General features: G+C 41.1%; 1 protein-coding gene across 1 annotated transcript; it reads left to right on the forward strand.

Moving 5' to 3' along the window:
• The first annotated feature begins 15,283 nt into the window (after positions 1 to 15,283).
• Positions 15,284 to 26,504, forward strand: LOC129818387 (sphingomyelin phosphodiesterase 4-like). The gene is given in 21 exon segments (XM_055874222.1): positions 15,284 to 15,593; positions 16,060 to 16,150; positions 16,305 to 16,391; positions 16,581 to 16,717; positions 16,842 to 16,917; positions 17,016 to 17,124; positions 17,241 to 17,293; positions 17,402 to 17,553; positions 17,762 to 17,894; positions 17,991 to 18,062; positions 21,170 to 21,259; positions 21,967 to 22,109; positions 22,244 to 22,334; positions 22,498 to 22,595; positions 22,764 to 22,927; positions 23,078 to 23,283; positions 25,199 to 25,429; positions 25,516 to 25,647; positions 25,741 to 25,869; positions 26,083 to 26,370; positions 26,372 to 26,504. Coding segments are annotated over 20 exon segments (2,487 nt in total). The 5' UTR covers positions 15,284 to 15,593; positions 16,060 to 16,111; the 3' UTR covers positions 26,429 to 26,504.
• Positions 26,505 to 26,933: the final 429 nt, after the last annotated feature.

The following is a 26,933-nucleotide window of genomic DNA, read 5'->3' on the forward strand; positions in this document are numbered from 1 at the left end:
TGACTTTCCCCGGAGCCCTACAGGAATAGGTTGCCATTTGGGACACAGACTCTCTGTTCATTTCTACTGGAGAAGGTTTGAGGGTGATATTAAGGAGACTCTGGGAGTGAGAGACAGGACTGGAGCGATAGGAGAAGTCAGTGGTGCTGATAACAGACAGCCATCCCAACAAACCTTAATTCCACATGTCTATCCTGTCTTTTAAAGAGCTGTGAGGGGGAAAGTCTCAAGAACTGGGATTGGGCCGAAAAGAGGCTGGATCAGCGTAAACTGGCTGATAGTCACTGTTGGAGTGGAGATATCCGCACATCCTATCCTCAGACTGAGAGAAAGGAAAAACGAACAGGGGTCAAAAAGTGAATAGATCAAGCCACAGCTTATATCAGACTTAATAGATTGTTTCTCTGTTTTTCAGAAGCCCCAAACTTGGAGTAAACCCACCACAACAGCCCATTCTCCTACAACTGCAAACACAGAGACACCAACAATAATATTGCCAAGCTATCTCCAACAACTGTTGGATGCCTTCTCTACCATCTCTGGACCATCATCCCCCACCCCAACTCACTCCCCATTCCCTCCTCCACAACCCCCTGCCTTGGCCTGGACAGCCAGGGGAGTCAAAATACTTCCTGCAATCTAGAGCCATAATCATTATGCATAATTCTATGACAAAAATATGTTTATTTTTCTGCATAGTAAGCATACCTCTTGAGTTGTCTGTATCCTCCTGACTGGGGGATCGTTTATTTAAAGAAATTAAATATGCTTCTCTGCATCTCTGCTCAAATCTGGGTAAAAGATTAAAAGACATGTGAGTCTTATTCAGTACATTTGGTAATTGTTTTATTTTCTAAAGTCTACCAACCTTGCCAGCAGGCATGCCAGCTAAGATAGTTAGACAAGCTAGCTACTCTAATTTAATTGAGAGCCTGAAAGGGCTTCTTGATAGCTGGTTAGGAGGTAGCTAGTTATGAATTTTATAAAATGGCTAGGTGTCTAGCAGTATTACAGAGAAACAACAACAAAATGTTTTACCATTTACTTATTTTTTTGTTTTTTTAAAACAGGACAAATCTGAGGGGGCAAGTGCCCCTGTGCCCCCTATGGGCATACACATTTGTGGCCTGCTGGAGGTCATTTTGCAGGGCGCTGGCAGTGCACCTCCTTGCACAAAGGCGGAGGTAGCGGTCCTGCTGCTGGGTTGTTGCCCTCCTACGGCCTCCTCCACGTCTCCTGATGTACTGGCCTGTCTCCTGGTAGCGCCTCCATGCTCTGGACACTACGCTGACAGACACAGCAAACCTTTTTGCCACAGCTCGCATTGATGTGCCATCCTGGATGAACTGCACTACCTGAGCCACTTGTGTGGGTTGTAGACTCCGTCTCATGCTACCACTAGAGTGAGAGCACCGCCAGCATTCAAAAGTGACCAAAACATCAGCCAGGAAGCATAGGAACTGAGAAGTGGTCTGTGGTCACCACCTGCAGAATCACTCCTTTTTTGGGGGTGTCTTGCTAATAGCCTATAATTTCCACCTTTTGTCTATTCCATTTGCACAACAGCATGTGAAATTTATTGTCAATCAGTGGTGCTTCTTAAGTGGACAGTTTGATTTCACAGAAGTGTGATTGACTTGGAGTTACATTGTGTTGTTTAAGTGTTCCCTTTATTTTTTTGAGCAGTGTATAATACTAAATTGTTTGACAAAATGTTTTCATTGGCAGATGCGATGCATTTTTTAATAGCACCTTGGGTGATGCTACATAACAGAACTTTTGTTTCTCTGTGCAATAAACTTTTTACTATTTATGAATGCTTAAGCATCATGCATGTTCCTGCTTGACAATGCAACAGCAATAAGAAATAATAAAAGAGAAGAATACAAACATAACTGGTTCAGTAGAATATAATATTGTTTTTAGCATAAGTATAATACAGGAAGGCACAATTTATAGTCCAATATTTACATGTGTTTTGGGGTAGGGGGGATTGGGGGGCAAGTATTTTAAATTGTGCAGTATTTGACAATCACAATAAGAGTTTGGTAGCAGCAGTTGCGATGTGTGTGTAGCATGAATGCAAATGTGTGTGTGTGTGTGTGTGTGTGCGTGCTTCTGAGTGCATGTGTGCTAAGGTGCGGAGAATCAGTGCATGTGGTCAGTCCAGTTCAAGTGTTCAGCAGTCTGATGGCTTGTTGATAGAAACTGTCTCTGAGCCTGTTGGTATCAGATCTCATGCTCCAATACCGTCTGCCCGACGGTAGGGGAGTGAACAGCTCGTGGCTGGGGTGTGTGGGATCTTTGTTGATGCTGCGTGCCTTCCTCAGGCACTGTTTAGAGTAGATGTCCTAGATGGCTGGGAGCACCAAGGGCCTTGCGGTCATGGATGGAGAAATTCTTGTACTGGACAGTAATACTTCCTGTACTGGACAGTAATACTTCCTGTACTGGACAGTAATACTTCCTGTACTGGACAGTAATACTTCCTGTACTGGACAGTAATACTTCCTGTACTGGACAGTAATACTCAGTTTGTGGGTGATTGGAGCAGAGGAACGCCCAGCCCCTTTGTGCTCCTCTGTAGCCTCTAGCCCGTCTCTATGCCCTGGCGATGGGCAAAGGCCCCGTAAATCACTGACCCTGGCACAGTTAAAACAATCATTAGAGAAAGAAGACATACAATCTTGTCTATCCCTGCCCTACGCCCTGTCATTAGAGCTCTGGTATCAATCACCCGCTTCTCAAGAGGAAGAACAGAAAATAACAAAGATCTTATTTTCCCTCAAAATAAGAAGAGGCGATTCACTGAGTTTCCCCAAGGGTAATCACTTCTAATCTATGTGACTTGGGAATTAAACTTTGTGGAACATGTTTAACCAAGGACTTATAACACATGCAGAACAGCATGGATGTCATGCATTGTTGCAAATATAGAGTTTACTGAAAGGGGATGCTAGGGGCAAGGCAAGTACTACTAATGTAATTTCATAATAGAGATGGGAAAAAGCATATTATACGATAAATACTAATGCTCTACCATGATAATGTAACCTCCACTGCCATACATAACCAACTTGGCACCCTAAATTGTTTCCCATTTTCAATGCCACTCTGCCCTTACTGTGTAGGGAGAGAGAAACTACTGGAGTGAATCTCAGTCCATTATCAGGCAGGCTTCTCTCCAGGTAATTTTTCTGGCAACCAAGTAATCCCAATAGACAGAATGGAAAAGAAAAATGTCATATTTCCTCTTCACTTTTAAATTCAGGAGTCTTCTCCCTTATCAGCTCACGGGAGTCCTGACCTGTTTAACTTCCTGCAGGCATTCACATTGTGTGTGGGATTTAAACCCCCCCCCCCCCCCCCCCCCACTGACGTTGTACAGGACCAAGTTCCCCTCCGCCCCCCAGGGGACTGATAACATGTCACACATGCAGTATGGGGATAGGGGACAGGGCTTCCCAAATTGCTTTCTTAAATTTGATTAGCATTTCACCACCTCCACTCATCTCTGAGTATTATGGGGCAGGCCACAGCCTCGTTGTTCTCTGCTGCGTTCTACGTACAGTATGTCTGGATCGTTTTATGCTGGGGTGGGATAAGGTGGGGACTTGAATTTGCACCGATACGGGTTAAATGCCAACACACGTGCAATCTATACTGCGAGTGTGATCACTGCATCTACATACATTTGTAAAATACATTCTCCTTTCCATCGCTCTGTAATGGATGTAAAATCAAATAAGACACAGTCTCTGATTAGATGTGAATGGACTAATCAAATGGCAGTGGGTTAATTGCACTGTTATTGAATGTAAAGCAATCAAAGCAGAGTAGTTAAAACATAATTAAGATGAGGATTGGATTGTGGATGGACTTTTGGTCAGAACAATAACTCAGGGAATAGATCATTTGAGATGTGAGGAAGCAAGCTGCCAGGCAACGATGCCAATGAATGATAGATCATTGATCAGAGGGATCTGGTCACTGTCGTACTGTACATGTATGCACATCTGGGATCAAGACTTGTCAAAAACTTTTTTTAAATATAATATCCCCTTTGAGTCTACTGACACGCCGGTGTGTCAATATAATTGGTAGAAATAAAAAGATCCCCATCTAAATCTGAGCTCCAGAAGTATTGGGACAGTGACACATTATTTATTTATTTCACTCTGTACTCCAGCAAAGGATTTGAAATGATACATTGACTATGAGGTTAAAGTGCAAACTGCTGTTCTTTAGGCTATGGCCTAAAATAAATTAATTCATATGGTCAGAATATTATACTTTGTAGTATAGTCTACTGGATTTATGAAAATAAACAGTTCTAAAATATTCAGATCTGGTAAAACCTGACATTTGGTTGTTTCAATTTAAAAAATACAATTTGTCACATGACAATAGAAATATAAATATTGTGATTTCAGAGACACAAGGTAACAATAGTTTATGATTAAAGGGAGCAGAGTCCATCTGTTACCATCATCATTATCATGATTTACATCATTCAAAATCACCAAATAATGTATTTAGAAGCCCACTAGGTTACTAACTTGTTGTCATTAAATGTCCTGGATAATAGAAAGGAAATACCTTTGGGTGTTCCTACAACAGCCTAGGCTATCCTACACAGTCACGCAAGTAGCCGACCTCGGTGTCCAATCCCATGCACAGAAACATATGAAAACATTAACTCATTGCCTTGATGCCTTCTCTGTTAAATATTTTAGACCCTGGTGGTTTCTCTGTTAAATCTTTAAGACCCTGGTGGTTTCTCTGTTAAATCTGTAAGACCCTGGTGGTTTCTCTGTTAAATCTTTTAGACACTGGTGGTTTCTCTGTTAAATCTTTAAGACCCTGGTGGTTTCTCTGTTAAATCTTTGAGACCCTGGTGGTTTCTCTGTTAAATATTTTAGACCCTGGTGGTTTCTCTGTTAAATCTTTAAGACCCTGGTGGTTTCTCTGTTAAATCTGTAAGACCCTGGTGGTTTCTCTGTTAAATCTTTTAGACCCTGGTGGTTTCTCTGTTAAATCTTTAAGACCCTGGTGGTTTCTCTGTTAAATCTTTGAGACCCTAGTGGTTTCTCTGTTAAATCTTTAAGACCCTGGTGGTTTCTCTGTTAAATATTTTAGACCCTGGTGGTTTCTCTGTTAAATCTTTAAGACCCTGGTGGTTTCTCTGTTAAATCTGTAAGACCCTGATGGTTTCTCTGTTAAATCTTTTAGACCCTGGTGGTTTCTCTGTTAAATCTTTAAGACCCTGGTGGTTTCTCTGTTAAATCTTTGAGACCCTGGTGGTTTCTCTGTTAAATCTTTAAGACCCTGGTGGTTTCTCTGTTAAATCTTTAAGACCCTGGTGGTTTCTCTGTTAAATATTTTAGACCCTGGTGGTTCCTCTGTTAAATATTGTAGACCCTACTGTAAATCTGTAGACAATAGCAGATAATCAACATAAATGTAGGGGTATTGGATTGGATCTAACGTGGATCAAAACTGTCTTCACTGGTGCAACAAACAAGACATTAACATATTTTGGATATTCTTTCTGAACACTCTTTTCCGGACCGGATTCTTTTGCATCAAGTGCTATATCACAACAGCTGTTTGTCACTTGACTGCAATCAGCTGATGATGGTTGACAATATCACTATGCCTAACAAACAGCTGGATACGTGCATCCAACAAGTAGGTCTATTAGCCTAGGCATTGCCTATTGAAGAACAATGCAAGTTAGGAGACTCGGTTAGAAGCATTAGATATTTCAAGCGCATACATCACTTCGAATTTGTGTGCCCATGAAAACTGTTTTCACAGGGTAGCCTGAAATATCAATATGAACATTTGATAAATTGGTGCTGCCGTTGATAGCACACCATCTCATGGACTCAGCAAGACTTGTTCCGCTGATGGGCCAAAAGGGGTTGTTCAGATGATTAAGCTTTCAGAACCCCTAGCCTATTGGTCAATCAGCTCACAGTCGTCTGGACACTTTCCTATGTGCAGTGCAGGTCAGTCATATTCCCGTCTCCTTTTCACAGTGGTGTAAAGTGCTTAGGTAAAAATACTTCAAAGTACTACTTAAGTCATTTTTGGGGGTATCTGTACTTTATTTTAATATTTATATTTTTGACACCTTTTACTTTTACTTCATTACATTCCTAAAGAAAATAATGTACTTTTTACTCCTTACATTTTCCCTGACACCCAAAAGTACTCGTTACATTTTGAATGATTAGTAGGACAGGAAAAGGGTGCACTTCACACAATTATCAAAAGAACATCCCTAGTCGTGCCTACAGCCTCTGATCTGGCGGACTCACTAAACACACATGCTTCATTAGTATATTATGTCTGAGTGTTAGTGTGCCCCTGGCTTTCTGTAAATATAAAAACCAATAAAATGGCACCATCTGGTTTGCTTAATATAAGGAATTTGAAATGATTTGTACTTTTACTTTTGATACTTAAAACCTCTAACGAGTCTCCCTCCCGGATCCGGGAACCTCCTCATCAAAAAAGCTGACTAGCATAGCCTAGCCTAACGTGACAGGGATATCATATAATATAATTTCATGAAATCACAAGTCCAATACAGCAAATGAAAGATAAATATCTTGTGAATCCAGCCATCATTTCCGATTTTTAAAATGTTTTCCAGCGAAAACACAATATATATTTATATTAGCTCACCACAATAGCCAAACACACAACGCCATGTTTTCACCATGTTTCCACCGCATAGGTAGCTTTCACAAAACCCACAAATAGAGATAAAATTAATCACTAACATTGAACAACTTCATCAGATGACAGTCTTATAACATCATGTTATACAATACATTTATGTTTTGTTCGAAAATGTGCATATTTAGAGCTACAAATCGTGGTTTTACATTGTGAATAAGTAGCCACAATGCACCAAATTGTCCGGAGATATTTTGGACAGTCATCTAATCTAACCAAAGAACTCATCATAAACTTTACAAAAAAATACATGTTGTACAGCAAATGAAAGATATACTGGTTCTTAATGCAATCGTTGTGTTAGATTTTTAAAAATAACTTTAGTACAACATACAGCATGCAATATTGTGAGACAGCGCCCTACAAATCTCCGCCTTGTTGGAGCCAACATAAAACAAAAAAATACGAAATAACATCATAAATATTCTCTTACTTTTGATGATCTTCCATCAGAATGTTGTGCAAGGAGTCCTAGTTCCAGAATAAATCGTTGTTTGGTTTTAGAATGTCCATTTCTTCTGTTGAATTAGCAACTTTGGCTAGCCATGTGGAGGGCACATGTCCAAGAAATCGTTGCGCCTGGAACGAAAAATTCCAAAAGTCCCAATAAACATTGAATAAACTGGTCAAACTCGGTTGAAAATCCTACTTCATGATGTTTTTCTCATATGTATCCAATAAAATCAGAGCCGGAGCATTTAGTCGTGTATACGTAACGCATTTCTGAAGACAATGTGGAGTTCCCCTGTGCGCAGTTGAAAACTGACAAAAGAGGACCTGTCACTCCAAAAGCTCTCATTCGGCCTCACATCAAGCTAGACACCCCATTCAACCTTCTACTGCCTGTTGACATCTAGTGGAAGGCGTATGAAGTGCTAACAGATCCATAAATATAAGCCAGTCGAATAGGCAGGCCCTGACACAGAGCCCCATTTTCAGAATTTTCACTTCCTGTTTGGAAGTTTGCTGCCAAATGAGTTCTGTTTTACTCACAGATATAATTCAAACAGTTTTAGAAACTTCAGCGTGTTTTCTATCCAATAGTAATAATAATATGCATATTGTATGATCTAGAACAGAGTACGAGGCCGTTTAATTTGGGCACGATTTTTTCACAAAGTGAAAACAGCGCCCTCTATTAAGAAGAAGGTTTTAAGTACATTTAAAACCAAATACTTTTAGACTTTTACTCAAGTAGTATTTTACTGGGTGACTTTCACTTTTACTTGAGTCATTTTCTATTAAGGTTATCTTTATTTTTACTCAAGTATGATAATTTGGTACTTTTTCCAACACTGCCTTTTCATATCGACAAAATGCAGCTGGTAGCATACTGATATGACTTTACATAGGCTGTCGGTGCCGATCACTATAGCCTAATACTCTAATCGATGGAAAGATTTAGTGTGCTGCTGACAAACAGCGTGCAGAAGCTCTAATAATTAACCTATTCTAAAAACATTAATCATAATGTGCTTGAAATGAATGAATCGGCATTCCTTGCTAAAGCCAATTATGATGTTTGAGTAGGCTATAGGCCTATTCAAGTAAATCATAGGCCTAGTTTTATTATATTGATAATTAGATGATATAGATCAAATTGAAAGAACATTTACTATAACAGGGTTGAAAGCTGTATACTGTGCACGTTTTTTATTAATGAATTAATGTTAGTAGGCTTGTTTTTCAAGATGTTCACCCAACCCGGATTTATTTATTCTGTCTAAAGGAAGAATTATATAAAAAACATTATACGATATTCTACCCATATTAACAAATGTATATACAATATTCTGCCCATATAAACATTCTTATTTTAGGGCATACGTGAACCAATATATGAGAGCCTTCAGAAAAGTTTCCCCACCGAGCCACCATCTAGCCGTCGTTCCCCAGCCAACCACGCACAGGCGTTGTTCCTCAGCCAATCATGCACACGCAGGGGGGCGCGCGGACAAAAGAGTCGCCAAGGAGTTTGCTTCTGCTGCAGCCTTCGCTCTAAAATGTAACGCATTGCGGCGGTGCTTCGCTTTTGACCTACGGGCAAATAGATCATCACGTCAATTGAGATCATACTGGAGACCATAATTTCTACATCTACAGTGATTGGACCTGCTCTAATGTTATACAGGAAAGATATTTAAGCGCAAAGATATTGCTATGGATAGCTAAAAATGTATAGCAGAGTACAATTAAGGTCAAGCATCAGTGTACCTTCATTAATAAACGGACAGGTAATTAAGGACTAGAGTAGTATTGTTGATGATAGAGAGTTCATTTATGGTCTTCCTTTTTTTATTGATTGACAAAATAAAATACATGTAGAGGGAAAGAGGCCAAATGGTTTGGCCCCTCTCCAGTTTATCAAGTCTGGTGTGGGACTAGGAGACAAAAGCAGCTCAAGCAGGAAATGCACCACCATTTTGTAGGAAACAGGTGGCTTTGCATTCTCCAGATTCACACCTGCAACCAATCAGGTCACATAAGCAATTAATTCAAATGGTCTAATAAATAAAGTGTACATTTCATGACTACATTAAATTTTTATAACAACTTATCATCAAAGATTATGCTAAAAACATAGTATAGCATAGTAGAATTCAGGTCAAGCATAGAATCTTCAATCATAAAACGAGCAGCAAATTAAGGACATGGGTGGTATTGTTGACGATACAGAGTTCATTTATCCATGTCCTTTATTATGGTCTGTCTTTTTCCATTGATATTGATTGACATATGAAAACAAGGCAACAGTAAACATGTCGCCCCCTGAGAATGGTGCAATTTGAGAATGGTGCCAATTGAGATCAATTTGTAAATACCGTATTTCTATGGCAAAGACGACTCATTCACCCAAGTTTTGTCAAAATTGGGCCAGTGCTGTCTGAGATCTTGCGTGTGATGAACGGACAGAAACAGATCCACAGTCCCCTCCGTGATTTCACCTTGGGGTACAATATGGAGCTAGAGTGAAAAATAACCGATGGTTTGGCTCCTCTCCAGGTGATCTTGGTCACAGAGTGGTCAAGAAGGTGACATCCATCAATGGGTGCAGAAAAGAACACCCCTAAATGCCTGACTCCTCCCATTGCAGCAGCAGCAGAGTGATGATAGTCTTGTCTCAAATAAAGGCCGATCCATTGGTCTGATTTGTGGCTGGCGAAATAATTTCAATACCCGTCTTTGCACTGATAGATGAGGCCCCGTTTGATAAAAGGGTTGATTTGCCCAGAGCCAAGTGGAGAACATGTCTGTCAACGATTCTTAGACACCATCATCATTCCTATCCTTAAGTGACAGCGGTCACCTTTATTTTGTTCTCCCCTCATTCCCAAGTAAAACAGGTTTGAAAAAAACTATGCGCAGACCCAAGCAGGTTGATTGCAATATAGCTCTCTTATTATCTGTGCCAGAGACAAAGCTCCCACCCCCAGGCCCCAGGTTTGTTGTCTCTTTTTATGACTATAAAGTAACTGTCCAGTGTTTCCAGATTTCTATGAAATATTACCTATAATTAATTACAATATGAGTGAAAACATTTTCCTTACAATTTAAAAAAAATTATGTATATGTTAAAAAGCTGCTTTTCTGTGTCGGAATTGTGTGGGTGTAACCCAACAACAGAATTGTGTGTGCGTATACTGATAATGTGAGTAGACCACTAATTGGCCAACTCATCCTCATCAGGATGATGACAATAGCAAGCATTTTTGAAACCGTCTGTTTGGGCAGCTGAGAGAGCAGTGTGAGGAGGGAGTAAGATGGCGGAAGTGGATGTTGAGTTCGAATCAAGCAGCACGTCAAGCAAAGTTGGTGAAGATGAATGTTCTGAATGGACAACAGTTGTGTCGAAAACTGAAACAAAAAGGAAACTGACTAAAATTGGAGTGGAGGATACATGTGTATGAATCATAATGAATCGCTCCTTGTTGGAATGCGTTTGTTGAGTAAGGATGAATATGTAGGAGACGCATTTTAATGTGTCAAAAATGGTGAAGTTTGCGTGGGGAAAATGGAGTGTGTCAAAGGGACCAGGAGTGGTCTTATTTTGATTCATTGTATTTCTGAAGAACAGAGGAAGATTGCAGTGGGCTTCAAAAGAATCCGGACAACAGAAGTGTTGTGCTTTGAACTACGGAGTAGAGCACCCGTCAAAAGAGTCATCTTAGGGGTGATGACACCTTATGTTCAGGTTGAATACCTGAAGATAATTTATGGTGTGGTTGGTGCCCGGCATCTGACCTGCTTGGTGAATGGAGAAAAATAACAAAATGTCAGTCCTTTTGTTTTTTGATAAAGAGCACCTAGCTACGCATGTAAAGCTTGGTTATGTAAGATAGGCTGTAAGAGTTTTTGTCCCCAAACCACTGCAGTGTACAGATGGACAGAGTATACTGAAGAACGGTGTGTAGAAGGACGAAGGTGTTGCAATTGTTGTGGGGATCATGATTCTGAATTCCTGGAATGACCTATAATGGTAAAGGAGATTGAGGTGGCAAAAGTGATCAATCAAATCTCTTATGCGGAGGCGATTAAAAGAATTGAGAAAACAAGTGATGCTAGTGAAGATATGGTAGTGGATGCATCACAGTCTGTTGTTTGCTGCCAGTCAAAAGAAAACATGTGTGTTAAAAATGTGGATTTTGTGGCTTTGATTGCCACAGTTATAAACTGTACGGCTCAAGTCTCAAAGAAGTCTAAGAAACTGAACATTATTGTGGCTGTGGCAGAAAAGGTTTTGAGACTTTGAGATTTTACATCTGAAGCCCTGTAGGCTGTAGGGATCAGATCTGTAAAAATGTTTACAGAAAAGTTGTTTGATTTAGTTTGTTAATTTTTTTAAAATCCCGCACAGTAGGTGGCGGGATGCACATTAAATTGTGCGATCACCAATACACCATAGAAGAAGAACTGTCTTATTTGAGATACAAGTTTGAAGTGTTTTTTTGTGTGTTTTGTTCTCCAATTTAGGATGAGTCAACAACATTATTTCCAGTCAACACAAACGTATGTTGTTCTATCAATCCTAATGAGGTTACTGTAAAATGCAGCCAAGGTATAAGTCTGTTTGACTATCATTCCACTCCTTGCCCCTCCTGTCATGCTAAACATCGTTGTCATATAACAGAGAGTACAAGGAGTGGAATGTTAGCTAAACAGACTGGTACTTAGGCTAGCCTAGATGCTTGATTTTTCACATGACACTGGAATAACTTTTTTTGCTGGGCTAGTAGTAGACTAGGCCCATTTAATATTGTGTGCTGTCACATCCCACTGGGCACACACTGGTTGAATCAAGGTTGTTTCCACGTTATTTATATGAAATGACGTTGACCCAACGTGGAATAGATGTTGAATCAATGTGTGTGGTTTCATCAAAGTTGCCTATTTATTCATGCTTAGATTAGAGCTCAGTATGTGTCCGAAATTGTTGTTCTTTACATTCATGCTTAGACCATGTCATTACGTTGCTTATTTTGCAAAAAATGACCTGTTTCTTTGTAACATTTCTACCGCTACTCACTATCTTGAGAGTTTTACTTTGAGTGTTCTTCTGGGGAGCGCACTAGCACACCTGTCTCATCCATTACTTTTCCTGTGTAGTGCACGCATAGTTGGGATAATCCATTCTGAAGTGTCAGTGACACAATATTTTGTTTTGTGCTTATTAAAATGCATTATACTATTTCCACATTATATTTTTTTATGTAAAATGTAAAAAATTTGAGTCTTGTTTTGGGATATCTTTTTGTTTCATGTGTGGATCCACCTGTCGTCTGTATAGACCTATCCTATCTAAAAAATACAATTTCCTTTTTCAGCCATTTGCTTTTTCTTGTTAGGCATCATTTGCACTGTGGGCCTACAGCACTGGAAATTATTATTATTATAAAAAATATATATTTTTGGTAACACTGCTCCGCCTGCTGTCCAGTTGTGTGCTACAAAACCCAACTAACTAGGCTGTTGGGTCTTCTATCTTAACAATTACATACACAACATGGACTGCAGTGTGTGTACGTGGTGTGTGTCTAAAAACAACATTGAAATAAGCAGGTTAGTATTCATATGCAGAATACAATAATGCCATATTTGGAATGTCTCAGTGAAAATCACTGTCTTTGTGTGTGCCCTCTCCTCCTTGATTCTCATTCCCAAAAACGTTTTTCAAACCTATGCAACTAAACCTATGCAATCAAAGTGAACAGAATTGGTTCACATTATTCATGAATACCATGCATACATACAGCTTTATTCATCTGCTTTCATTTCACATTTAAGTGGTGCCTTCCATGAGGCCAATTAGCATTTCTGTCATAGAGGAAGCAGAGGAACTAGGGCAAGATTTTTGTTTCTCAACACTGTTGCTAAGGAACCTGTTAAAATGTTTTATTGAAAAGGTGAAAAGGTATTGCTCACAATGCCACACGGGGTCTTTGTAGCCTAAAATTGTTCTCTCCGGGATACCATGGGTTAATGGGGACTTGGTCACACATTAGTGGTCATGGCTTTAAGGGATACAGCTTTTGTCAAATTAACTAAAAAGTTACATTTATTTTGAATTTTAGCTAACCCTAATCATTTTCCTAACCGTAACCTAATTATCCTAACCTGATACGTTAATTTTCCTAACCTGCTGCGTAAATTCCAACTGCTATAAAAAGTCAAATCTGACAAAAGCTGTATCCCATCCAGTAAAAACCCACATTAGTGGTATTATGTAAATGTGGTGGAGGGGGGTTTGGAGTTGAGGGAAATTAATCTTATTATTATATTCATGTGCTTGCCCTCCACTGCCATATGTATTATCACTGATCATGGGCCTTTTCTTTTCCTAATCGGGTATTATAGTAATAGTATATTAAAATATGCTCCAAAAGGACAGAGAGTCATTGGACCATGGGATGCATACAGTACCTCATTCAACTTTTTGTGAGCATAAATACTATAGGTGATCTCTTTTTAGGGGATATTTGGTGCTTAAATGTTGTATTATCCTTAGAAATCTGGTTATTGTCCTGTAATCCTGTTTGTTTTTGCATTATCCTAATGAACAAATATAATCATTAAATGTAAAGAGTCCCTTTAATCAGAGGTATTATCAGATAAACCCACATCGGCATCCACAGAGAAAGACAGGAGCTTATTGAACGCCTAGACCGGGATGCGCCTGCAATAACGCTCTGCAGTTTAAAGTGATGAAATTAGAATTATTAATCAGCAATTGATTAATAATTTTGACACACTGCCTAATTTCCCGGCAGGACAGGGAACTCCAAAGGGTATTTGTGAGGGATGCGCGCACTTAAATCAAAACAGGATGTAATATGATTTGTAAGGCTGTTCCGCTGGGATTTAATACTCCATTAACACAGGGGCATGTCACTGTAAAATTAAAACACATCATAAAGATACACACAAACCAATAGTTATGCCACATACTAGGCTACACTAAGCACACTTAACTTTGCACTTGCAAAAGGCATACTTTGCACCTATCTTGAGTTAGTTTCTTTCAGTCAAGGGGTTTGAAAAAATCTACCATCCATGATGATTGATTCACCTGATTGATTGTTGATATACTTAGAAAGTTTATGTAAATGTAACAATATTTAACAGTAGGTCAGTGCTGGACTGCTGCATTTGGGGCCCATGGGCTTTTTGAGGAAAACAGATTTTTTTTTAATTGAGGGGGAGACAACTAACTTTGTACATTTCAACACATTTTGTGTAGAAGAAATGTGCCGTTTTATAATGCTATTCTACACATCTTGTAATGAGGCTATGAGAAAATGTAGCAATTTTAAAGCTAATTTCCAGCCATTCTACACTTTTTGCCATGGGTCAGCATAGCTCATCTCATGCTATTGTTCACATTTTGCCATGAGGCTAAGAGAAAATGTATCAGTTTTAAAAAATGTCCTGACCTTCTACACATTTTGTCATGAGGCTGACAGAGAATTTTGAGCTTTTAAAGCTAATTTTCTGCAATTCTACACATTTGGCTATCATACGCTATCTGGGGGTGCCCCCAACCTCCTGGGGGACCACAACCATTCGGTAATCCCACCCTGCAGTAAGTAATATTACTTTATCACAATTCCATGTAGCCTATGAGCCAGCTTTCATCCTCGACCTAGGTTCCTGGAGTGCCGCAGGATTTTGTCCCAACTATACACCACACCAGACCAACTGAGCTAATTGATCAGTTTAGTGATTGCCTAAATTCAACACACCTGGTCTTCCAGGTTGGTTAAATCAAAACATGAAGTGCCTGCAGCACTCCAGGACCAGGGTTGCCTAACCCTGACATAGAGAAGGATAGAGACCTCTAGTGGCCAAAAGGTTGTACTAGCATGGGCAGCGCCATTGAGTGCTTCTAAAGGAGTCAACTGGGTGGGACTTCCAACTTCATTAGCTGATGCCTCCGGGTGACCCTGTTGGAGTCATGTCCAACCGGGTCATCAGGAGGGATCAGCCTATTGTGAAGAAGAAAATGTACTACTTTAAAATGGAGATAGCATGGGAAGCGCCATTGAGGCTCACAGACGCTATAATGGCACAGATACAAAGATGAGTCCTCTATCTATCTCTATGGACTAGGTCTACTAAAACTTTTTGGAGGTGGCAACACTGCCATCTACCTACAAGATTGTACCTGGCTCTTCCTTCCTCCAGGCACGATCCACGCGAGTTCGCGTACCACATCCTTTAGGGAAGTGGCATAATTTCGCTTCGCTGTTTCTGATAGAAACGCGGTAGATTGGAACCCATAGATAGGACGAGGAGCTATACATATATTTGATGAACTGGAAAGTCTGGTCATTTTTTTGTCGAGGGAGGTAAGAAACATTTTAAGTTAATCCAGTGTATGTTGAGATGAGGCTATTTTGAAAACAAATTGCTTTGTCAGCCCGTAACATTGTTAGCTGCTGCCTGCCACTGTCAACTGGGTTAGGCGCTAAACTAAGCCAGCTAACGGTAGCTCACAAACAGTTAGTTAGTTAGCTGGCTGGCTAGTTAGCAAGCAAACAAACGTTAGTGCTAGCTTGCTGATGTTAGGTAACGTTAGTTATCCAACGCAAAGCTATGTAATTACTGGTGGTTATAGTTTCAGCCACGTTTAAATTTGATTGGCCTATTGGCTATCTTGCTTCCGGTGTTTTAAGCGTTTTGTAGCCATATGTGCTCCTCACTGGGTAGCTAGCCAGCTAACTGTAGTTAGCTATGCTTCTAATTTGTTGGATATAGATAATCACAATATCAACAAAGCCTCTCTGAACCATTTCTGCTTTGTTGTCTATCCAGGTGTCAATTGGATTCTGAATCGTGACCCCGTCTCGTCTAACTTGAATTTTCTATGGCTGCCCCAGGCATGCAACAGCCCAGTTTCCTTCTGGTTAGTTATAACTTCTATATTGTGTTGCTGCTCGTCATGAGCAACGTGTGAACTTCTTGTTGCCTACTTGAATTTGTCTTGAGCCAAGTCATTGTCACACAAATCCATAGCAGAGTACCGTGGTAGCAGTAAGGATGTTCTCTTTTCTTTACAGGCCAACCTGAAAATTGACTGGACCACCAAGCCTTTTCTCCAGTGTTGCCAGGAGCTGGTGAAGGTCATTGATGACTACCCTGCAAAGGTACAGTTTGTCTGTATAAACCAGTGTTGTTGGGGGGGTAGTGGAGGAAGAGCATGTTTCTGTAAATAGGTCAGATCATCAATATCCAACTATGTCAATGTTTAGTCAGTCAGCCTTGTGCCTGAACCTGGTTCAATTCAACCATGTTACCTAATAACATTAATCCTCAGTTAATATCTCTCTCTGCAGGAGCTGCACCTGATCTTCCCCTGGCTGGTAGAGAGTGTTTTTGGCAGTCTGGATGGCGTCATCGTGGGCTGGAACTTGCGATTTCTGCAGGCATGCAGCAATCAGTACAACATCGTTATGGACTTTCTCAATCCTAGGTAGTCTCTCATCCTATGTCTGTCTTTGTGTTCCCGTGTCTTTCTGTCCACTGTCTACCTTTATGATGTTGAATTTTAGAAAAGCAGTAATTTACTGATTTATTTATGATCATGTGATTTTCAGTGGTCCAATGATGAAGCTTGTGTATAAGCTTCAAGCAGAGGAGTACAAATATGAAATACCAGTCAGCTTTCTGCCTGTAAGTCGCATCTTTTTTTATTTGATACATAGCAAGGTCTTCCACAACTTTTTTTTACACTAACCACTTTATTTCTTTTTTCTCCCCCCCTCTTGCAGGGTCCTGTAAAGGTGTCCATACAGGAAGGCGTCCTCCCAGATTGCCCACTTTTAAACAACAAGCTGCATTTTCCTCTGTCTGGTCTGCAGACACTCAGCCTGGCACTCAGTATCCTTGACGCTCAAACTCACTCGGCCCTCGCTTTCTCAAAAACATTGTTGACAATGTATGTTTGTGATTTAGTGTATTTTATAGTCTGGTGGTATGTCCTTAACCCTCTTCAGATCCCTTTGAATATTACATGTTTATGTTTGCCTCCAGTCTCATCACACCAAAGGTAACAATGCTCAACTGTCATAACTATCAAAATAAGATATTGTTTGTGATACATGAATCAGACTATATTATTTGACCTCACACAAGTGTTTTGATGTTGTGTTCTCAGAACTACTCTCTAGGACAGCATGTGAGCAGCTTGGATAGTGCATACTTTGTGCTAGTGGACACCTACCTTAAGTATTTCCTCCCTACAGAGGGCAGTGTTCCCCCCTCTCCATTCACCTACAAAAGAGGCTCTGTGTCTCCACCTGCTCCCAGGTACTCTCCAGTGGGGATAGAACTCCAAAGTCAGGTGTGACAGAGTGCTAACAGGGTTGTGATCAGTGGGGTGATAACATTTGAAGGATGCTACCTGAACTTATCCAATAAGAGCACATACTTTCTTATTCCTTTTCCTCCTTTTAGTTTCTCTTTCCTTCCTAATGCTAGGAAACTCAGTGCGCACTGTCATGTCTTTGGTGTCCAGGGCTCCCAGCGTGCCTTTTGCAGGGTATGGCATCCACAGCACCAGCCTCCTTAAGCGCCACATATCCCATCAGCCCTCAGTCACTGCTGACCCTGCAGCCCAGGAGATCTGGAGGTCAGAAGCATTACTACAGGTGAGCCTCCATCATTTGTCAGCCATGAATGGATTTGATGTGACTGTCAGTCAGGTGTTTAGGGAATCGGGAATAAGACGTGTGTGTTATCCCCAGGTGTTTGTGGAGATGTGGCTGCATCACTACTCCTTGGAGATGTACCAGAAGCTGCAGTCCCCCCAGGTGAAGGTAAGAGCATGTCACACATGGCACTTCCCACTACCGGGCTCAACCCCTTCACCTGTACTGCAGCACCGCACGGCTGACTGGCTGGTCACTACTGCCCCCCCTCTCCTCACTTGAACCACAGCAGGGCTCACCCCATCGAGTACCATGATTGGCCTTACTCCACCCCCACTCACACACTGACATTTGCCTCACATGGTGATCTGCATCAAATCAACCTGTCCCCTGGCTTTCACAACTGGGACACAAAACGGGTCCCACTGTACTCTTTTTAACTAGAGGGGAATATTTCTACCTGAATAAGATGTGCACTCTCTCACCTGGGCTATAGAAATGTGATTTGTATCCATCTCCTTTCTCACTGCATAGGTATACTGTATATGAGTTTTTTTTTTTTCTTCAATTTTATTCCTAATGCATCTTTGAGGGTAACTGGAAAATCAGACAGAGGGAGGTCTGGCTTTAGTTTGTTTTGACTATCCTTATTTGCATAGATTATGAAACATGAATACTATCAAAGTTCAATGTCAAACCAATCAAAAAGGGCATGGGATCAGGCATTTCTAATTTTATCTGAAAGGCAGGCTTTTTGTTTGGAGGATTTTCTTTTGTTGCTGAATTATTGGCATATGGGCAACTGCAGTGCAAATTTACTGCACTGATTTCTGCACTGATTTTTGCATGTGTATCTGGTAGTAGTGCTTTTGCTTCTTAGACCTGTGCATGCTGTCTGTGGCTCCATTCACTGTTTCAGTACCCTTCTGTTGTTTATTTGGCTGTTGGGCTGCTCAGCTGGTTGCCATCTCTACATCACTTCAATATAATCTAGCCAACACTTTTTCATTATCCATACACCTCTCAAATCTCCAAAGGCGTACAAGCCATATTCTTCCTATCCCTGCTATCACCTAGTAGCCTAGTACATGTACCATCTTCTGTTAGAATGTATAGTTAAAGTATGTGGTCCTCCATAGTAGAGGTCGACCAATTAATCGGCAAGGCCGATTTCAAGTTTTCACAATCGGAAATCGGTATTTTTGGACACCGATTTGGTGGATTTAACTAGGCAATCAGTTAAGAACACATTCTTATTTTCAATGACGGCCTAGGAACGGTGGGTTAACTACCTTGTTCAGGGGCAGAACGACATATTTTTACCTTGTCAGCTCGGGGATTCAATCTTGCAACCTTACGGTTAACTAGTCCAACGCTCTAACCACCTGCTTTTCATTGCACTCCACGAGGAGCCTGCCTGTTACGCAAATCCAGTAAGAAGCCAAGGTAAGTTGCTAGCTAGCATTAAACTTATCTTATTAAAAAAAAAACAATTAATCAATCATAATCACTACATAATCACTAGTTAACTACACATGGTTGATATTACTAGTTTATCTAGCGTGTCCTGCGTTGCATATAATCGATGCGGTGCGCATTCGCGAAACAGGACTGTCGTTGCTCCACCGTGTACCTAGCCATACACATCAATGCCTTTCTTAAAATCAATACACAAGTATATATTTTTAAACCTGCATATTTAGCTAAAAGAAATCCAGGTTAGCAGGCAATATTAACCAGGTGAAATTGTGTCACTTCTCTTGCGCTCATTGCACGCTGAGTCAGGGTATATGCAACAGTTTGGGCCACCTGGCTCGTTGCGAACTAATTTACGTAAAATTCTGGCAATTATGACATAACATTGAAGGTTGTGCAATGTAACAGGAATATTTAGACTTATGGATGCCACCCGTTAGATAAAATACGGAACGGTTCCGTATTTCACTGAAAGAATAAACGTTTTGTTTTCGAGATGATAGTTTCCGGATTCGACCATATTAATGACCTAAGGCTCGTATTTCTGTGTTATGTTATAATTAAGTCTATGATTTGATAGAGCAGTCTGACTGAGTGGTGGTAGGCAGCAGCAGACTCGTAAGCATTCATTCAAACAGCATTTTCCTGCATTTTGCCAGCAGCTCTTCCCTGTGCTTCAAGCATTGCGCTGTTTGACTTCTAGCCTATCAACTCCCGAGATTAGGCTGGTGTAACCGATGTGAAATGGCTAGCTAGTTAGCGGGGTGCGCACTAATAGCGTTTCAAACGTCACTCGCTCTGAGACTTGTAGTTGTTCCCTTTGCTTTGCATGGGTAACGCTGCTTCGAGGGTGGCTGTTGTCGATGTGTTCTTGGTTCGAGCCCAGGTAGGAGCGAGGAGAGCGACGGAAGCTATACTGTTACTGGCAATACTAAAGTGCCTATAAGAACATCCAAGAGTCAAAGGTATATGAAATACAAATCGTATAGAGAAATAGTCCTATAATAACTACAACCTAAAACTTCTTACCAGGGAATATTGAATACTCCTGTTAAAAGGAACCACCAGCTTTCATATGTTCTGAGCAAGGAACTTAAACGTTAGCTTTCTTACATGGCACATATTGCTCTTTTACTTTCTTCAACACTTTGTTTTTGCATTATTTAAGCCAAATTGAACATGTTTCATTTATTTGAAGCTAAATTGATTTTATTGATGTATTATATTAAGTTAAAGTAAGTGTTCATTCCGTATTGTTGTAATTGTCATTATTACAAATACATTTAAAAAATCGGCCGATTTTAATCGGCATCAGCTTTTTTTGGTCCTCCAATAATCGGTATTGGCGTTAAAATCATAATCGGTCGACCTCTACTCCATAGTGTAAGAGATGCAGTACTCCCTCTCCCCCCTAAAAAAACGACTGGTCATGGCCATTGGACCAAAACAATCCGTTTACCTTTGAACCGTTCTTCCCAAAAACCTTTAACAAATCTGTTTTTAACCATGTTTTGTTTCCCTCATTGTAGAGATGAATGGTTTTTATCCCTCCTGTGTTTGGTGTGAAAGGGCTACTACATCACTCTAGCTGCCATAGCATTGTGTTCATGTGGTCAATATATTTCTGTTTGTCTTTATCTTTTGTTTCTACTTGTTTTCTCCCCTTTTTGGTCTTCACCTCTTTCTTTGTGGATGCACCCTATCCTTTCTATTCTCATGTTCACCTCCCTCCTCTTCTCTCCTATTTCCCCCACTGTAATGTTTCCCTCTTCCTCCCCTGGTTGTGATGGGTCGTACAGCTGGCGCTGCTGCAGTATCGCCTCAGTATGTCCAGCATGCTGTGCCAACCCCTGACCCCTTCTGGCTCTGGGACCCTCGACACATACCAAGTACTTTTCCCTTTTCATTCAATCCCATTAGGCTTATTGGAGGTAAACCTAGGCCCTGAAGACAGAGTAGCGTTAAGGTTAGGACAGGAAGGTCAAGGGTACTTCTCTTCAAGAAAGCATTTGAATGCTTTTTCAGTGCATTCTATAAAACCAACTGCCTGAACGCAACCAGTCAAAGACCTATCCTTGGATGGGCCCCATTTTGACAGCACACCATTTTGACATAATGTCAGACCAACATCTCACAGTAGAATATGGCCCATAGAGAAATATCCTTGAAAGGAGAATTTGAAGAGATTGACATTGTAATTTGTGCGCATGAGCGCACACCCTTTTTCTTTTAAAGCATGTCTTGCTATGTTACTATGTGGTTAATGTGTGTACCATTTGTCTTTCTCATTTCACATTTTTCCATTCTGCGCAAACAATACTACAGTATTCAAAACCTCAACCACATTGCCCTAAATCAATGAATTCATCATCAAATTGTCTACCTCATTCTAAGAATAATGTGCCTGTTTCTGAGCTAGACACATTGAATGCCTTTTCCAGATAGACTTTTTCAACAGCAGGGTCATTTGAGAAACAGTACCAGGAATAGGGGTTATGTTCCAAGCCCGCTGTGTGATTGGTTATTGTTATCCGAGGAGCTTCTTATGATTGGCTGCTGTCCCTGTGGATTTGTGTATGACTGGCTGCTGTTTCAGGAGCCATTCACCCCGACAGAGGAGCACGTTCTGGTGGTTCGTCTCCTAGTGAAGCACCTCCATGCCTTCTCCTGCAGCCTGAAACCTGAGCAGATCTCCTCCTCGGCTCACTCCCACACCAGCCCCCTGGAGGAGTTGAAGAGGTGAGCTGAGCAGTGACCACCACCAGGGTCAGACATTAGGGTCGACATTCTCTCAAACTTTACTGCAACTTTAAATGGTCTGGATCTCGTTTGGCCTCTAATTCACTATGGCGCTGTCGTTGGTCTGTCTCTAGGGTGGTGGTCCATCGTTTCGTCCAGCAGAAGCTATATGTGTTCCTCCAGCACTGCTTTGGTCACTGGCCTTTAGATGCCTCTTTCAGAGTGGTAGGTATCACAGCTCAATCCTCAACCTTCTCAGCTTGGGTGAGGTGTTTGTGTCAATCACAAATTCTCATTGGGTCCAACCAATACAACTCACCACCTCTATAATGGAGATAAAAATGTTTGTGTGCTCTTATCTCTAAAGCACCACTATCTCTATGTTTAGGTGTTGGAGACGTGGCTTAGCTACATCCAGCCATGGAGGTACACAGAAGAGAAGACCAATCCTCAGACAGACCAGAACAAAGGTGTACCTGAGAAATGGTGAGTTATTTGTTGGATCACCAGATGGGTCAGGCTGAATAAATGTGTTTGCAGTGCTTCCTTCAAGTCTTTGACTCTGAGGTACTGACAAGGAATTGGGTATTTGTCTTATTGCTGCCTCAAATTTTTATATTAATCTTCCTAACCAGTTTTTCTCAACAAATTCAGGAGCTTGTTTGTTCAGGAGAACCTGCTCATGTACACCAAGCTCTTTCAGGGCTTCCTAAACAGGGTGGTACGCACAGACCTGGTCAACGTCAAAAATGCACTAATGGTCTTCAGGGTGGCCAAAGTCTTCGCTCAGCCAAACCTATCAGAGATGATTCAGAAAGGTAAGGACAAAAACAGTCACCCAGCCTTATGATACTTGTGTGACGTATATGCACTAATATTCATGTAATGGTCCAGCTACAGCAGTCTGAGCTGTCACTGCCCTGTCCTAATGTAATTCTCCTGTCCTTCCACTTTCTGTCTCTCCCCAGGAGAGCAGCTGTTTCTAGAGCCGGAGCATGTCCTCCACCACCGGCAGCACCAGTGCTTCCTCTCGCCGGGCCACGGTGGCAGCTTTTTATCGTCCCGGCAGCCTGTGGTGACAGACAGGGTGTTCAGGGTGAAGAGCCACGTGTATGGTCTGGAGGGCCAGGACTGTCAGTATAAACAGATGTTCGGCACGGAGCTGAGGGGCACGGTGAGTGGAGCGGAGGGGACCATACTAGCGATAGTTTGCAAATCCCAGTTCTGAAATTGAGCCCACCTTTGGGAGAAAAGATCTGAGATTTCTAAGCACGCCACTAGTGAGCTAACATTAGTCACCAGCTATCAGCACAATCTGTGTGGACTTGATTGATTTTGCTTGGCTAACTCTTAGTGCTGAGCGATTTTAACCGCAATGTCTTTTTCCGCTTTTAAACACCTAATTGACCAACGTCAGTTAAATTATTTGAATTCCATTTCTTTTTCCTTTTTTCTGTGAGCTCAATGCGCACATTGCACAGTTTCTCTAGAGATCAATCAGATCCAGCCTGAACTGTGTGACGTAGTAAGGAGTTGTACTTTCAAACAGGCCAATATTCTACATAGTTTTGTGCATTAAAACATGGTAATTAACTACAATGACCATAATCCATTGTGCATCTACTTGTCCAGTCTGTTTCTTTTACGCCTGCTATGGAAGAGACAAAGAATGTGCGATTGTAAGGGGATTAGAGTGCAGCTGTTGCTTCGAGGTATGTCTACCTGAAAATACATTATCTAAGTGATTGATAGTTGCTATTCAGCAGTCATAAAAGTTTACTTTGAAGAAGTACAAAATAGTGATTTGTCAGACAGCATATAGAGATGACTTAGAATTAAATAATAAAGTCATCAAATAAAAAATGTAATACACCTGAAATATTTGAATGTGAATAAATTATGGTTAAGTGATAAGCAGAAATGGTCAGTCACTACCATCATGGGACTTTTATTAATTGTTTTATGTGTTACAGCATTCAACCCAAATTATCTAAATGGAAAACCGAGATTTTTTTTTTTTAAATGATCTAACTGAACCAACTTCAAAAAGCACTAATCACTCAGCACTATTTACTGTTCACTAATTGTATTAGTTAACTAGTCTCAGTTGGGTAAAATGGAAGGTTGGGGGGTATTATATTGATATGACAAGTATCAATATGCTAGTCGGCTGTACCTGCACCGAAACTTCGGTATTTCTCCTCTATAGCTCGAGCCAACATGTTTTCAGCACTTTCATTTCCATAACTGATGAAAACAAATGTTTATTATGGCTGTCTTGTCCCTCTGTAGCAAACATACGATGAGTGTACAAAACATTAGGAACATGCTTTTTTCCATGACCGAATGACCAGGTGACAGTTATGATCCCTTATTGATGTCACTTGTTAAATCCACTTCAGTGTCGATGAAAGGGAGGAGACAGGCTAAAGAACCAATATTTCTTTTAAAGCGTGGAGATAATTGAGAAATGGTGAAGGGTGAATGGCCAAGACAAAATTAAGTGCCTTTGAACAGGGTATGGTGGTAGGTGGCAGGCATACTGGTTTGAGTGTCAAGAACTGCAACGCTGTTGGGTTTTTCAAGCTCAAAATTTTCCCGTGTGTGTATCAAGAATGGTCCACTACCCAAAGGAAGTCCAGCCAACTTGACCCAATTGTGGGAAGCATTGAAGTCAACATGGGCCAGCATCCTTGTGGAACGCTTTTGACACCTTGTAAAGTCAATGTCTCGACGAACTGAGGCTGATCAGAGGACAAAAGGGGGTGCAACACAATATTAGGAAGGTGGTCCTAGTGTTTTGTATAGTGCGCAATATATTTGGAACATCGAATCACAATAAAATTGCAGTATCAAATTGCAATACATATTGTATCGTGAGGTCCCTGGAAATTCCCAGTGCTAGTAAAATGAGCTAGCTACATTCTGCAAGATCAGATCTCTGAACTGCACTCTGTGTTGCAGTTGCTTGCTGACTGTCTTGGTAAGACTACGGTCTTCTTGTTTATCACAAGACCCAACTGCCTAGGCCTGCCCTTTGTCTTAGATGGACCAAATATAAACGTGGTCAGTTGTCATCCTCTTTGTAGGTCTTGAAGCTCATTCAGATCATCAACCAGGCGAGGCAGACCGCCAAGAATATATCAGATCAGTCAGCTGAGGTGGCGGCCAACAACTCCTTCATGTCCTGGTTTGGAATGGGCTCCCCTGACCTCAACTACACCTTCAATGGAGGAGAGGTGGATGACACTGGGGTGTGTGTTAAGAAGACCCATGAGTTTCTGGAGAGGTCACTGGACTACCTCTGTCAGATATTTCGGGTAGGTTTACACATCATTTTTCCTGAACATTTAACATCAGCAAATGCAGACTTAATTCCTCAACTCATGCTATGTTTTGTCTACAGCTGAATGTAGGACAACTGTCTCAGCTGATGGCAACCCTAGGCTCTGGTCAGGACGATGGGAACTCCAAGCAGCTACCAGACTGTGTTCAAGGGAAGAACGGACTCATACTCACAGACCTGGGCCGGATGCAGGTCAGACTACTTATTCAACTTTAATAACCAAACCCCAACACATAAGAGATGTGGAGACACATCCCTTCACACAGTTATGTGATGTTTTTGCAGGTCATCAATGGACTGCGTAGATTTGAGATAGCGTACCAAGGGGACCCGGAGCTTCAGCCCATCAGGAGCTATGAGAACGCTATCCTGGTCAGACTGTTCTTCAAGATCTCATCTCTGGTGAATGAGAGGGTATGTGACATGGCAATTTTTTGCAATTTGCAAAACTGATACCCTGAACCTGTCATCTCCTATTTGACTGTGAGACCTCAGCAGTGCTGTTAACTATCATGATCTATTCTGAAATATGTACATCTGTTATATACACCCAAAAGATGAACTAAGAGAAGTCAGAATTCTGTCTGTTTTGGCCTGTCATAATTGTTGCCCCTCTCACATCCAAAGTTTGGAGGTCACATGGATGCTCTGTGCTCGCGGCCGGACTTCCTGGGCCAGTTGGGACGGCACTACCTGGCCAGCCCCGAGGCCGTGGCAGATGGCATGCGCAGGAGCCCAGAGACGCGACTAACAGCAGAGAGGAACCGACGGCCGCGGCTAAGCCTGCGCATGCTGGCGAGCTACAGAACCCTGCTGATGCTTCTACTGCTCTACCTGTTTGTGGCACTGTTCTCATTCGGCCCCATGTCCAGCACACTACTCATCCTCACAGGAGGCTTTCTCTACGGACTCTTAAGTTGCCCTGTTTGGAGATAAACTGCCACTTGCCTTCATGCTTGGCCACCTATTGTGATAGATGTTGTTCCTTTTTAATCTTGTAAATAAATGCAATTGCGTTGTTGTTTGGATGACGTTATGCTAAATATAAAGGTTTTACTGGTTGATATGTTAAGGATAGTTGTTCGATTTAAAATTCTAACCCTTTGTCACTTGAACAATGAAAGGATGGTGGGGATTATCCTCAAACCAAGATTTACAGGTGTAATAAAGACTCTTGCACTAGTATTTTTACCTCAATGGTAGAGGAAAATGTAGGTTCCTGCCAAAAGACATACCCGAACATATTTATTTTTTGTTAATGTTGCCTAGTTTTAGAAAGGTCTAGAACTGACCTTGTTAAAAAAATATTTTAAGTTATAAATTGCTGAGTTGTCCTCACAAGCTCAAGTACAGATAATATCAACTTTATTTGTACTTGAAAAACCAAATATAATATCAGCATGTAATGTGGCTAGTTGTAAAATCGCCTAAACAAACTGCACTATCAATTTAAGAGTCTACAATCTCACCATGTTTAA

Source organism: Salvelinus fontinalis, chromosome 21, assembly GCF_029448725.1.
Source record: "Salvelinus fontinalis isolate EN_2023a chromosome 21, ASM2944872v1, whole genome shotgun sequence".
NCBI classification, from domain to species: Eukaryota; Metazoa; Chordata; class Actinopteri; order Salmoniformes; family Salmonidae; genus Salvelinus; species Salvelinus fontinalis.